Raw genomic sequence first — 14,008 nt, 5'->3', positions numbered from 1 at the left:
GGCAGATGTGCAGGACAAAAGAGATAATTACATTTTGTTTATTGCTGGTTTTCAAAAAAATAATTTTTGAGGGTTTGTCCTTTGGCTTTTTTTTCTTAAGTGTAAAAGGTCACCTGTCAATTTTTTTGTGATGAATTTTTTAAAAATGTTTTCTAATCTCATTTTCTAATCTTCTTGTTCTGTTCTACACACCATATGTGTTATTGGTATTGCAAACAGAACAGAGCAAAAACCATCAGTCGCAGAATCACCTCATTTTAACTGCTCAGCACATCTTCTGGAATGCTTGGTGTTTCCCCATTCTCCGCCCCTGCAGTGGACCTCTCCCTCTGGCACCTCATTTGCTCTTTCTCATGCTTCGACCTGAAGTTTCATGCATGGTCAGTGCTCCAAAGAAGAACATTTCTCTGTGGCCTTTGCTGAGCTTCTGCTTACAAAGCGTGCAGGTCACTAAGCCAGCATTGATTTTCTAGTTGCCTGGGGGATGACTGAAGAACTCCCAAACGATGGAGCCATTTATGGTCTTCTTAGATTCCAGTGTTTTCCCAGTGCAGATCACCTCTTCTTCTGAGCTCTTGGGCAATGAGAGGTTGAGATTGCCCCTTATGTTTGTTTTAACACTTTCTTCTTCAGTCTCTGCTAGGGAAGGGCCTGTTCCCACAGGACATTCTCGTACATGTCCATCCCTTCAGCCAATACCATGCTGTCTTAAGGCACATATGGAAAATTATTTTCCATCCTCAATTACTCTTATTATTATTCTTGGTACAGCAGCTTATCGTTCAAGGATTATTTATGAAGTCTATGTTTTAACATGTTAAAGGACCTCCTCTGACACTCGACTTCCTATGTATGATCCAGAAAAACACATGGGCTGCAAGACCATCACACTTGAAGGCTTCCATATTTTGGGCACTGTGCAGAATTGCATGTCTTTCCCTAAAATTCAAGTATCTAGCTATGATTGCCTCTGGTGGGATTCTCAGTTTAGGGCAGTGGGATGCCAGAGCTCTATGGGCCTGTTCAATGTTAAACAATTTTGAGAGACTCATGGATTTCATTGTTCCTGTGATCAATAGTTCAAACATTTAATTTGAAGGATGGACTTTCCACCTGTTAGGCAAGCCCATGGATGGCAGGTTGTTTCAACTGTAATATTCCCACTGCTTCTGCCCCTCTTTCCAGGAACGCCTGTCTAGTCTTCTGTAATTGAATTATGGTGGTGCATAACTCCATTGGCCCTGATGGTCTCATCTGCCATCTCAGTGGCCCTATTTTTGCAGCTATTTAAAAAAAAATAAAAAAAATTGTACTGTTAAGTGCCAGTTCCACTGAGACAGTATCATTTTGTGTTCTGGTTCCTTTTGGAACTCATAACCGCTTTTAGGAGGATTGCTATGGAGGGACCTATGGTTTAATTAATGTCTCACTGAGTACTTACCTCATCTCAGAAGGCCCGGGACCAATGTACTTGTAATAGTTTATTAGCCAATGACATTCTGCTTGGTTTATTGTGAACCATTACGGTGACAAACGGGGGACACCCCCTTTTACTACTGCCACAGTCCAACACCAGTATCTCAGTGTACTTTGATGTCAATGTTGTCACAAGTGACTCTTCTTAGATGCGGTGTTCTACTAAGAGCAGTTTTCAAATGTATTAGTCCCCTAGGGCCCACCTAGACAGAGAATTCTGGGATCTCTCACCACAGATTCAACTTTCAGTGTGTAAGTGTTCATCTTGTAATGAGTCTGATCAGTGTAAGCTTCGTGTTTCCCACATCAGCAGTCATGAATTCTTCACAGTCTATTGTGTATCCTCCAATGAAGTGCAAAAGCAACACCGCCCCACAGAAACAGGAAGACAATTCCAGAAGGACACATGGATCCGCATACCACAGGGAAGCAAGCAAGGGGTCTGCCACAGACTCATCTTGTATTTGTTTTATCCTCAACCCTACATCAGGTGTCCATACTGGCACTCAGTCATGCTAGATACTTCCTCAGGATGAAGCATCCTCAATGATGAGAGCAGACTGTGAATGATGAAAAATTATCAAGTGTCCGGGTCACTTCTGGCAGTGCTCAGAGGCGCTCTGCGTATAGAACTAAACAGGCCTCCTATTCCGTCCATGTCAGACTGGCAAACAACAGTGCAGACAATGTCGGCAGCCTCGCACCCTTAATGTTCATGCAAGCTAGATGGGCTCTGTTGTTCAAGCTCCCCACTATTGTACAATACAACTCAGTCTTGTACTGCACCCCCTTACAGGCAATTAAGGCCAGAGCCATCGATCGTGTGCCAGAAGGTCCTGGCAGGCAGGCGCCATCTTTCACAAAGTATGATCAAAGGGTAGCTATTGCCATACGATTATAGAGGTCTGCAATTAAATTTGAGGCACATGCGATATCCTGTTTTGCAGCAGTTTGTGTCCTACAATACTCGTTATTACTAAGGCGTGCTAATAGCACAGAGGAAAGCAGGATGATGAAAAATAAGATTGGAGCCAATGGAGCTCAAGGGAGTCACATCTATTAGGCCATGTTGCTGGCCACAGCTCCATCTGTGATTACCTAAAACCTGAGTTGGGTCAAGGTCTCAGTGAAGATGACTCAAGTCCCTCCTGAGCCTCATGTTCTTTGGCAAGACTATTTTCTACACCCTATAGGAGTATGCTGTACTGCATGTATAAATAGGAATAATTTTCAATGTCATTCTATAACACGTCATTATTAGTATAAAAACAAGTGATGATAAATGGAACCTTAGCCACCTCTGTATTTCCAAGCGTCTAGCAATCAGTGACAAAGCATTCCTAAGTCACTTAAACTCAGTCCTTATTTGGGCAGAAAACTCCATAATTTCACTTGTCTAATTTAAATAAAATGTTGTCCTCTAAACCATCCTTGACCTGACCTCCGTTCTAGCTAAATTTGGTCCTTCACGTTTGAATGTCCTCACCTGCGGTGCACCATTTTAGGTAGCACGAAAATTATGTTTGATGGAGATTTTATTAGTCTTTTTGTTAACACAAGGAAAAAAAATATTTTATGCACAATACTCTTGAATATGTTGTAGTGGAAATATGCACGACCAGTGCACTTGACCACTCACTGGAGAGACAAAGCCCAGGAATGTCCCACAGTAAGAGAAAAAAATGAAGCCTAGTAAACCCAAGGAAGTTTGTATTGTTCCTCATTTCATCTACCAGTGCCCTTTGTATATATCTTAGACCTTGTAAAGACATCTGAAGTAAGGCATCATCAAATACCACTGGGAATGTTGTGTGCAGGTTGGGAAGCACTTATCCAAGAAACATACCACGCATGGAGAAATATTCAAAAATGTCTCACTAAATGCAATTTGTGTTGATTGCATGATATATTGTGAAGTAGAATCAAGGTACTACATTTCAGCTAGAAGGAGATAAATAGATGCTCCAATAGCCTTGTTCAGAGGTCTGAGGGCCAGATAGGAAGAGCCTTTGAAGAACATTCTACCATTCCTTTGGCTGTTACAGAATCCAGGATTTTGTGTCAAAGACCACATAACACATATATAAGTAAACTTCCTGCACCCTTTAAACAAGAGAAGATCATTACTACCATAATGGCAGAATAGGAGAAGGCAGCCAAACTGCAGTGGGTAACAGCTGATGGAAAAGTAGTTAATGATGGGAGAATCTTTTAAGGGTCATAGTGGTTGGAGACATAGACACTGTGCTTTACCTGGGTTCACAGACTTTTAGTATGAAAAGTAGGATTTTTCAGTTTCTTGTCAAAGATTACACAAAAAGCAAGATGTAAGAAAATAATTGTGCTTCAAATGAACAAGTTACTTACATTTGATAATGCTCTTTCTGGTGAATACTCTATTTTACTGCATATTTCTCAATTTGTGAATCTCTTCAGCTGCCAGACTGGATCTATAAACCTGCAACCAATCATGCATGTCAGCAGGTGGACTCTGTGTTCACTCCCCACTGCTTTCGGATGCAACAAAATGGAGCCGATATAGAAGTGCCCTCCATGTGTGCGGACTTGAATTTATTACAATTTTTTACATGCTTTAAGACTTAGAACAAGTGACAAATGAAGATCAACAGTATGTCAAAACGAACTTGGGAACTTTTTAACACAGAATCTAGATACCACTCGTGGTCAGCAAGTTGATCCTGGTTGAGTTCACCCACCCTGATGCTGAGAGAGTGTGCCAGGTTTTTCAGCCATCAGGGAAATCTCTAAGAAACCAGCTACAGAGGGAGCTCCTTAAGATAAAGAGCACAAGACTCCACACTACTCTTCTTGTTGGTGTACCACATTTTGGTTGTGTTGTCCATCATGACCTGGACTGACTTGCCACTGAGGGAGGGAAAAATAGCCTTGAGGGCTAGGTGACAGATACCTTGTGAAAGTACGGAAATATATGTATCCTTGACGTGATAAGATAGACTGTGACCACAGCATTACTTTTAAGTATACCCAGGGGTGAAGGTAAGGTCATATGGCAGGATGATGAAATGGGAGTGCTCCTTCATGACTGTAACCCAGTGGTAACACCTGTATGACTGCTGGATCAGAACATGAAAGTACAAGTCCATGAACACCATCCAGTCTCCAGGTTACAAGGCCAACAGAAGCTTGGGCCACTGTCAACATTTTTAGCCTGTCTGTCCTAGGAAGGTGTTCAAAAGCCCGAGGTCCAAGCCAGTCCTCAATCCCCCATCCTCCACCAGGAAATATCAGGAGTAATAGCCTAAGCCCCTCTCTGCTTTGGATATCACCTCTATTGCACGCTTGGCAAGCAATGATTGAACTTCTGCAGACAGAATTGTGGAATGATCCACTGGCACCTGAAAAAGCACTGGGAAGTGGGCAGGGGAGTAGACAACAGAGGAAGGGTAGAGCCAACTTTAACAACCAGAAGCACCCTCTGAGGCACCCACTGGTCTGGGGTAAGGGAATGCCAGGTGAAAAAACAAAAACAAACCCTGTGCCTTACTGGCCTCAGATGACCTGATGAGTGGATACTAAAAGGCAAAGAGGAATGCTGTCTTTGTTGCTGGCTAGGACCTCTGTCTCTGCTCCTGTCCTTGGACCTTTGAAAGGGCTGGGCAGGCTGGTGGACTAGCTTTGAGAGCTGCCTGTGAGGCCTATGGCACTGGGGAAAGGCCCACTGACGGGACCCCATCTGGAGCCCCTAGTGAAACTTCGGTGTCTGGAAGCACTTAGGAGAGAACTGGAACTGCTCTTAACAAGTGCAGCATGACATCTCTGAAGACCTCAACTTGTTTCAGCGTTGCCGATGGTCTGGAAAATTTTGGGGTCACTGGTTCCAAGAATGAAATCGGATTATAGTCCAAAGAAGCTAGTACAGTCGGGTCTTTGGAATGCTGACTGCGTAACCCTTTTCTAGGCCAGTAGCGGAGGAAAGGGACAAACCCTTTTTCGGATTTCTTATGCTTCTGTCACAACTTGTCCCTCCACTTCATTTAGACTTACTGGAGGATGGTGAATGGGAGTGAGATAGCGAATGACCTCAGGACTTTGAGAGGGAGCGCCCTTCAGGTGCATCATGGAGCATTTATCACACAGATTTGAAAAGTGTTTGGTGCTGATGCCCCAATGAAAGATGTCAAGCAGGTGTGGCACCAATATCTGCTAGTAATAGTCATTGCACGGTTTGAAGTGTGTCATCTTCAGATTCATTTCCTTAGCACATTGCTCTGAGGAATATTTGAAGTCAGTAAGCTTTACCAAACAAGCTGGGAGCGGAGCTTCAGTTCATTGTCAAAGGGCTTGGAAAAAGAGGAAATGATGTCAACGTGCAGGGGTGGCTTTGTGTCATCACATCCAGAGGTGATGCTGAGACCTCTGACCCGTTCTGCAGGTGCATGGGACCTACTGCAGACTTCCGCATCTAGTCTGACGCCTGGTAAGATTCATAAGGTGAGAAATCTGCAGTTAGAAGTATTCATCTGAGAAAAGATATTCAGCAAATGGTCTATTTTCCACCACTGATGTCAAAAATATGGAATATCAGACGTATACTCCACCATTTAAATGTATACCAGGTAAAACAGTCCTCACTGCAATGGAAACTACATCTTACAAGGCTCTTAAAGTGGAAACACTGCCACATAAATTACAACTAGATGTGACCTGCATCTCATGGTGTTCTTTAGAAAAACAATAGAGCAGCTAGGGGCGTACTCTGTATAAGTGTGATTCGGGAACAGATAGTACCCGGTGTTTGTAAAGTGCGAACTAATCACCCCTAAGGGTCTCAAGGCACTGGAGGCCATCGGGTAGATTAAGCGAGCTATTGCCCAGAGTCACATGATGCTGGGGCGGAGCTGCCGCCGGCGATCGAACCGTGAGCCCTGTGCGCCGGAGTCGGCCACCCTGCCCGCTGACGGAGCTGCTTTGCACTGCTTGTGACTGCGCTACAGCAATATTATGACTATCGCATGTACCTCCAATCCCTGCTTATCCTAACCCACCATTGCAATGCGTTGGATTGACCTTTTACGTGCTTTCACGTTTATTTTACAGACGCTTTTACAGTATATTCACCTAAAGGCAACCTTTTTAAAACTGCACTTCTGATATGCTATCCAAGCCCTGACCTGCTACCTGCATAGTACTGGATTCGGCTTTTCTCAAACAGTAACAATCCGACTGACAATCATGAGGTGCGAGAGCAGTCTTGCACAGGTAAGAAAGCAGCCTGACGTAAGCAGTTTTGTTACTATTAATACCTTGCTAGACAAGAAATTAGATAATCTCAGGAAAGTGGGCATTAATTCACCATAACAAGTAAACTAGGTTTTTTAAAAATGGACTTATGAGACCAAGTAGAAAAGAAACAAAATATCTTAGTATTCTTCTTATGTAAAGTTGTTAAAAAAAATTGATATATCCACTAATTACCTATAGGTAATCCCAAAATATGCTCTGGTGATGGAAGACCGAATCTGAATCTTTTGGTGTCATGGCTGATTTCCTAATTGAGAGAATAAAAACAGAATGTTAGTACAGATGATGCATTTCGCCAAAGCCCCCACACCAGAAAGAAAGACCAATATTTATTTCCCAAGTTTGAATTTTACCAGTCAAGAAATGCTTTTCACATCAGGAAGCAACCTTTGCAATAACTTCCATAAATTCTCGCAGACAATCCTTCTCCACATGTAAAGCGAACAATGTGGGACTGCTGATCTACAGAGGTAACCGTTTTAGGGAGAGTCAAAAGCATAGATGGAAGCAAACTGTGGGACAGTGAAATGGTCATTAGTGCAGTGGGCACCACTGTATGGGTTTGAGTTAGAAAGCCTGAAAGTGTATCACAGTTCTGGGGTCCTGTCCAGTGTTTTCTCTCCCATAGGGAACTGTTAGCCATTTGGGAAAAGCACATAGAGGTGCGATGTTATCTTGTGCCTTTGTGTATCTTTCTACCACAAGGTGACCACAACCTTAGTAGTTTGTAAGTGGTGAAGAGCTTTTGCCTGTATAGAAGTCTCTACACATGTACTTAAGAATACATACATAGTGCAGCTTCCATCCAAGAAATAATGGAATCGCCTCAACTAAAGTGAAGAACCGATCTGATTCAGGCCAAATGTGTTGTAAACAGTTGCTGACTTTCCCAAATTAGTTTGCTACTACCCCCAAACCCGTGCTATAATGTGGCGTCCTCCAAAAGCACCACAAGTGGCATTTTGGAAAAAAGCTCTAGTATTCCTAACCCTTATTCATAGGTGTACTGGTCCATGCTGGACATGCACACGGAGAATACAGAGCGGGCACTAATGCATCACTATAACTGTTAAACTATGATGCAGCCCGTTAACAGTGGCACAAATTCTATGAGTTCCCGCTGTGGCCCTCTTTACGAGTTGGGTGGAGCGGGACACTCAGGTAGGATACTGCTCCACCTTCTCAGATTCCTAGGTAAGGACTGATTTGACTGGAAATTCCAGTCGGTAAAATCACTTTAGGCTTGGGCTGCAAGTGAGGCTGGCCCTGGTTCCTGGCCCCCACTGCCAGATAACATCCTCCCCTGCCCCTGTGCTTCCACCCCACTCTGCCCCAGACCAGCATCCTAGTTCCCATTACTACCTACTTACAATAAGTGGTAAATGGGATCATCAACCCGTACAGAAAAGGGAATACTGTAAGTAATTTAACTCACAAAAAGCAGGTCTGTGTGGTTTTTTCCCATTCCGTGGGGAATAACTCATAATAGGCAAATTTAGGTGCGACAAAAACATGTGGAATAGTTCATCATAGCAACCCAGTGTCCCCCTCACCTAAATCTGCCAAAATCGTAATCCTACCTCAGTGCCAGGCTAAATCCTCAGTTGTAGAAAGACATATACTGGGGCACAATGAACATCTACATTTTGCTCTTTGGACAGCAACAACCACTAATAAAATCTCGAGCAACATTAGAGAAATCATTTCCCTAGAAATATCTTCACGATCCAAACATGTTCCAATGTAAGAGGGTTCCCGCACAGCGAAAAGCTGTGTCCCTTTTGGTGCAGTTTCTAATCCTAAAGTGCAGATTCCTAAACTTCACCTAAACTAAAAATGTTCTTGCGTGTGTACCTGTGCAATGGAAGCCCATTCGCAAAAGCTGTCTGTTCACCCTTCGGATCTGTATTGCTGAATTTGGTGGTTAAACTAGTACTACTGAAGTGAAATATTTGCCCAGACATTGTCACTATGAATACAAATGACAAAATAATGAGTAAATACTATCGCAAAATGGGCCACCATAAGCCGCATAACTACCCTTTTCTTTCTTTATTCAACCCTGCCGCATAATTCTAATGGTCCTAGATATGGCTTTGGTCCCAGCCAGAGCTCTCTGTCTCTTTAGTTTTCTCCTGCTTCCAAAGGCTGCCCAGAGATGAGGAAGATCAGAAGGTAGGCCCCGCCTGCCACCAATGAAGTAAGGGTACTAACTTTACTACTCCTAAACTGAGAAAAATCCTAACTTTGAGACTTTCAGTATTCACAGAAGGCATTTAGGAGTCCTAAAGTTAGGAGTCCTAACTTTACTACTCCTAAACTGAGAAAAATCCTAACTTTAAGACTTTCGGTATTGACAGAAGGCATTTAGGAGTCCTAAAGTTAGGAATCCTAACTTTACAACTCCTAAACTGAGACAAATCCTAACTTTAAGACTTTCGGTATTCACAGAACGCATTTAGGAGTCCTAAAGTTAGGACTCCTAACTTCTGTGAATATCGAAATGAGTAAGTGCCTTCTGGGAATACCAAAATGGTAGTAAGTTTAGGATTTTGTCTTAAGTTAGTTCTGTGAATCGGGCCCTACGTTCCTAAGTTTTTGTCGAGTGCAAAAAAAAATGGTCGTATTCAGCTCTTTTTCAAGAAGAAAAACAGAAACAAATCAAAATGAATCCTATGAGTGGAATTGCGCGGGGCTCTTGCAAATTAATAGCAATCAAGAGAGGGCAGCCAGCAGAATCTCTTTTACCTGTGTTTTCTGCTCTTGTAGGACCAAACAAGACGCCATTCGGGAAAAATCCCAGGTACACACGAGGGAACGCAGCACCAGGCCATTACAGTCAAAGGCCATAAATATTCTCAAAATTCTGAACATGCCTGCCACAAAATCATAAATGTTCTTCGACAAAATGTTATAACGGTGTTTGAAATGGGGTCTCTAGTTGGCGGAGGTAGGTACCCTTGTCCAAATAGAGACCCTTGCTTCTAGTCAGGGTAAGGGGGATACACACTTTAGATAACCCCTGCTCACCCACTGGGTAGCTTGGCAAGAGGAGGCAGGCCTATCCCAAAGGCAATGTGTAAAGTATTTGTCCTTAAAATGGACACCACACCAGTTAAAAAAAATAAAGTATCTTTATCTAAACTTAACAAGACCAAAACGACAAAAATCCAACTTACAAGTTTGAAGAAAAATAACTTTAAAAATGTTTTAGCAACTTAGTCCATAGAAAAATATGGATGCGTGATTTCTTGCAAATTACCTGTTGTTGGGAAAAAAATTCACAGAGCCAAACAGCCACAGCGATGGAAAGCGCCGAAAACAAGGAGATGCGCCATTTCCTGAGACCTTGCTTGGATGTGATGCGACAGTGCATCAGGTCCGGTCTGTAGGGGGAAGCGATGCGTTGATTCTGAGATGACTCTGATCAACGGGTGATGCATCGGGGAAAACTTGCCGCACAGGGACGATGCGTGGAAATCCGAGATGCAGCGGCAATCAATGCGGCGGCTTCAAGCGGTGCTGCGTCAGTTTCTTCAGCCGCGATCCCTTGATGCGTCGGTTCTTACATCGGCGACAGGGGCTGCGTTTGTTTTGGCAGTGGTGCGGCAATGCAGGGAGATTCTTCTTGCACCACGGTGCTGCGTCGGAAAAAGCTGCCGCAAGAAGAGCGATCCATCGATTGTCTTGTTGTTGCATTGCTTTGCTAGCTCCCCACAGCCAGAACAGCCTCCAGAGGTCCAACACACAGTCTTCCTTTACATTAAATGATTACGTCTTTCTATACAGGTCCTTCGACTTGCATTATATTTTAAGGGAAGGTTCCCACATTAACCAGTGTACTCTTTCCTTTTTTCCCCTATTTTTCCTTTACTTTATGTATTCTTTTAATCAGTTGATTATGTTGATTATGCGTAAATTGTTCAGGCCAACATTATTTCTGTCCTGATGATGATCCCACTGATTATGTAAATGGGATCAAAACATCGTCGACCTTTAAACACCGTGCACACAAACTATTTTGATACTATGTGTAACGGTTGTGCTATTTATCACGCTTGTCTTATCTCTCACATTTTAGAACAAGCAACTTTTTTGTTTCGCCTGACTGTGTTGTTTTTGTAAATTGTCACTTTGTCACTCTTTGGTTTATTCTTGTTCTATATTCATTCCTTGTCCCATTTTTCCTTCAACAGGGACCATTGTCTTCCTTAAAAATCTATTTCCATGCAGCACTTTTATTAGTGGATGCATCATTCTGCACCATGCACACTGCTGGACCATCATTGTCTTTTAATATGAAGACACCTGCGACCCCAGCTTGCCACACAGGCGTGCAGTGGAAAAGATATCCGTTCACCTTTGATTCCAATACTGTCTTCAAGACAGACGCTCCCTAAACCTGCATCTCCCACACTGCTGCAAATAATAATTGCCTTAGGAACCTGCACCCCGATTCTGTTTTCCCAGTCTCACATCTCACCATCTTTCTCCCCTTGTCTAAACCTATTGGATGGCCCTCATGTATGGGTCCCTCGGGTCCACAACACTCCCGGCATCAGGTTCTGTCACATTCACTCATTGATTTATCCTGCGTCTGGCTCTCCCTGTGTCAGTTTCCTCTCCTTGCTCGCTTTTCAGTTTCTCTCACGTCGCACTCCTCTCTGAACAGCTCCAGAATTGTCCTGTCAATGTTCCTCCCCATCCGGTCCCCTCGTTATATCGAAGTCTCTCCTGCTACAGAACACTCCTGCATCTGGCAGCTGTCGAGAAGCGTCTCATATTTGGGTTGCCAGGTTAGAGTGCCCCAAACCCATTGCATCAAAGGTGTAAGAACCACTTTGGTAGCTGCGATTGATCGTTGGTCACCTTTGCTCAGTAAAACGTTACACCTTAAAGTGTGGAGAGGAGCTTTTTGACACTTTAGCGCCATATGTTATGCCCTCTCTCTGCAGTACGCGTTGCAGAGTTATAAATGTGACTGTGTAGGCTCTGAAGCATTGATAAACACTGCCTACCAACAAGATATCATTCATTGCTGCCTACAGGTCTGTGCAGGTAGTTGCAAAGCAAAACCCTATCTCTGCACACAGTGTCCACACTACGCTGCTCGTGAATATTGCATTGTAGGCAGTACTTTATGTAGGCAGGTTCTGTCCGGTACTAAGTACCTGCACTGGGAGGGTATCAGTACTTCGCAGAAGCAAACAGATACTCTAAAGAGTGTGTGCCAACACTTCTATCTTTCCATTCAAAGCACCGTTTGTAGGACCCGGCAGGCACTGATGTTTCGAAGAACCCATTCAGCTCTCAAAAAATATTATGTCATAAAGCAATGCATCATCTATTCTGCTGAAAATGTTTTTGACCTCCTGGAACCCAAAATTCCACATTCTACTGTTGTGGCAATCGAGTGAAATTAGGGCTTTGGGGGGGGGGGCGGCCGACCAGCGGGAGGCCTGCCCCCCTGGGGGGTTTTGAGCCAGGGGGCAGCCGTTGCTCAGTGAGCTGGTTGGGCTCCTTTGGGCTGGCTTTGGGCTTGCTGGGCTGGGGTTGGGCTGGTTTTGGGCTGGGGGTCTTTATAACCGGCCATCTTATGTCACGAGCCACCATTTTAGTGGTTGTGACACGACAGTCGGTTTTTCAGGGTGGACACTGAGCCTTTGGCTTTGTTGGTTCCTTTGCAGTAGGGAGGTGTCATTTTGGGATAGCGGGCGAGGCATTGGTGGCAGCGGGAGGTTTGCGACGCAAGCAGGAGACGCAGCTGCACAGGAGCAATTGCTGAGGCAATATGGCGCGCTTTGAAGATCCGCGGGTGCTGGAGGCCATCCGCCTCCTTGAGTACGCGGGCCGCACAGACATGCTGCAGCCCAAAGTTAAGGTGAGGCCCCCGTAGACGCGAAGCGAGTGGCGTTGCAGCGGCGGTACTTGCCTGCGAGCCGCCGCGCAAATTGATATGGGTGTCAGCGGAGGGGGGGGCGCGGCCGCATGGTGCCAGCGGCAGCGCCGTTGAAACGTCGGCGCGGGGGGAGGCGGGGCGCGGTCCCGAGGCCCCCTTTGAGGTTTGAGCTGGGGGGTCCATGCAGACAGGGGAAAGGCAGGTAACGCGGGAGGCACAGCGGGCGAGGGGGGGGCAGCGCCAAGAGGCAGAGGCGGGGCAATGGGCGAGGCGCGGTGGCCACGAGGCAGGGGTAGGGCAGTGAGGGGGATGCGCCAGCACCGGGAAGCGACGGGGGGTCCTCTCCTTTAATAATTGACAGTTCTGAGGAAGGGGAGGGGGAGCGGGGGATTTGGGGGGATAGAGGGCCCACAAGGAGGGTCTAGGGGCACAGGGGTTCAGGCCAGACTGCGGAGCTCGGTGGTGGGGGAGGGGCCTGGTGGGTGGGAGGCGGGTGCGTTGTACGAGGGTCGCAGGGGGAAGGAGATGCTGGGTAAGGGGCGGCGGGTTTGATCTTGCCGCGCTGGGTGACCGTGCCGGCTCTGGGTGCGGCGGAAGGGCGCAGGGGGGTGCCAGAGCGCAAGCAGTGGCCGGTCGGTGTGGGCCTGGGGGCAGATGGTGGGAACATCGGGTGTGGGGGGGTCTGGGGAGCCAGGGGGGATCGGGGGCGGCGCGATCCGCCAGGAACTGGAATCTCTGGTATGGAGCGACAGGGAGGAGGGGGCAGGCGGCTGGGGGAGGGTGAGGCTCTCTGGGCAGTGGAGGGGAGCTTGGGGCATGGCGGTCTACCCCTTCGCGGCACGGGGGTCATTCGTCCGGGGCAGGGAGGGGGGGATCTCAGGGGGACTCTGGGGGACAGTTTTAACCCTGGCATGTTGGACTCCATCTATTTCTTTCGGCAGGAGAGTGTGGCGAGGTGCTCAGGAGAGCAGCATGCGGCTCCAATCCACCAAGGGGATGGGCCAGCTCTGCCTTATGCGGGCGGTGGCGCTCCCACGAGGGACCTGGTAGTGGCGTCCTACGGGAGGCGGGGCGGTAAGTCCCCGCCAACCCCACCCGAAGGGTTGATGCAGCCACCGGGGGACAGGGCAGAGGTCCGTTAGTTCGGGCGGCCTACGGCAGGAACACATGGGGGGGCTGGACACCGGGGAGGGCAGCGCACAGTGGACTACGATGAGGAGAGTGTGGAGGAAGGGGAAATACTGGAGCAAAGGCGGGGGGAGGGTCAGGTTGGGGGGGATTGGGGTAATGCTGTTACTAGTTTCTTGCAGGATGCGCACCAGAGGCCCAAGGAGGATAGAGTGACGGCCC

General features: G+C 46.3%; 1 protein-coding gene across 1 annotated transcript in view; it reads right to left on the bottom strand.

The window, feature by feature from the left end:
• LOC146857649 (NADH-cytochrome b5 reductase 2-like) overlaps positions 1-14,008 on the bottom strand; it is a 175,287-nt gene that overhangs the window by 90,200 nt on the left and 71,079 nt on the right. Inside the window, exon 3 of the mRNA XM_085648226.1 lies at positions 6,934-7,006. Within this exon, the coding sequence (XP_085504352.1) occupies positions 6,934-7,006 (73 nt within the window). The remainder of the gene's footprint in view (positions 1-6,933; positions 7,007-14,008) is intronic.

This window comes from Triturus cristatus, chromosome 3_2 (genome assembly GCF_964204655.1).
Source record: "Triturus cristatus chromosome 3_2, aTriCri1.1, whole genome shotgun sequence".
Lineage (NCBI taxonomy): Eukaryota > Metazoa > Chordata > Amphibia > Caudata > Salamandridae > Triturus > Triturus cristatus.
This window is presented reverse-complemented; position numbering and strand designations above follow the sequence as displayed.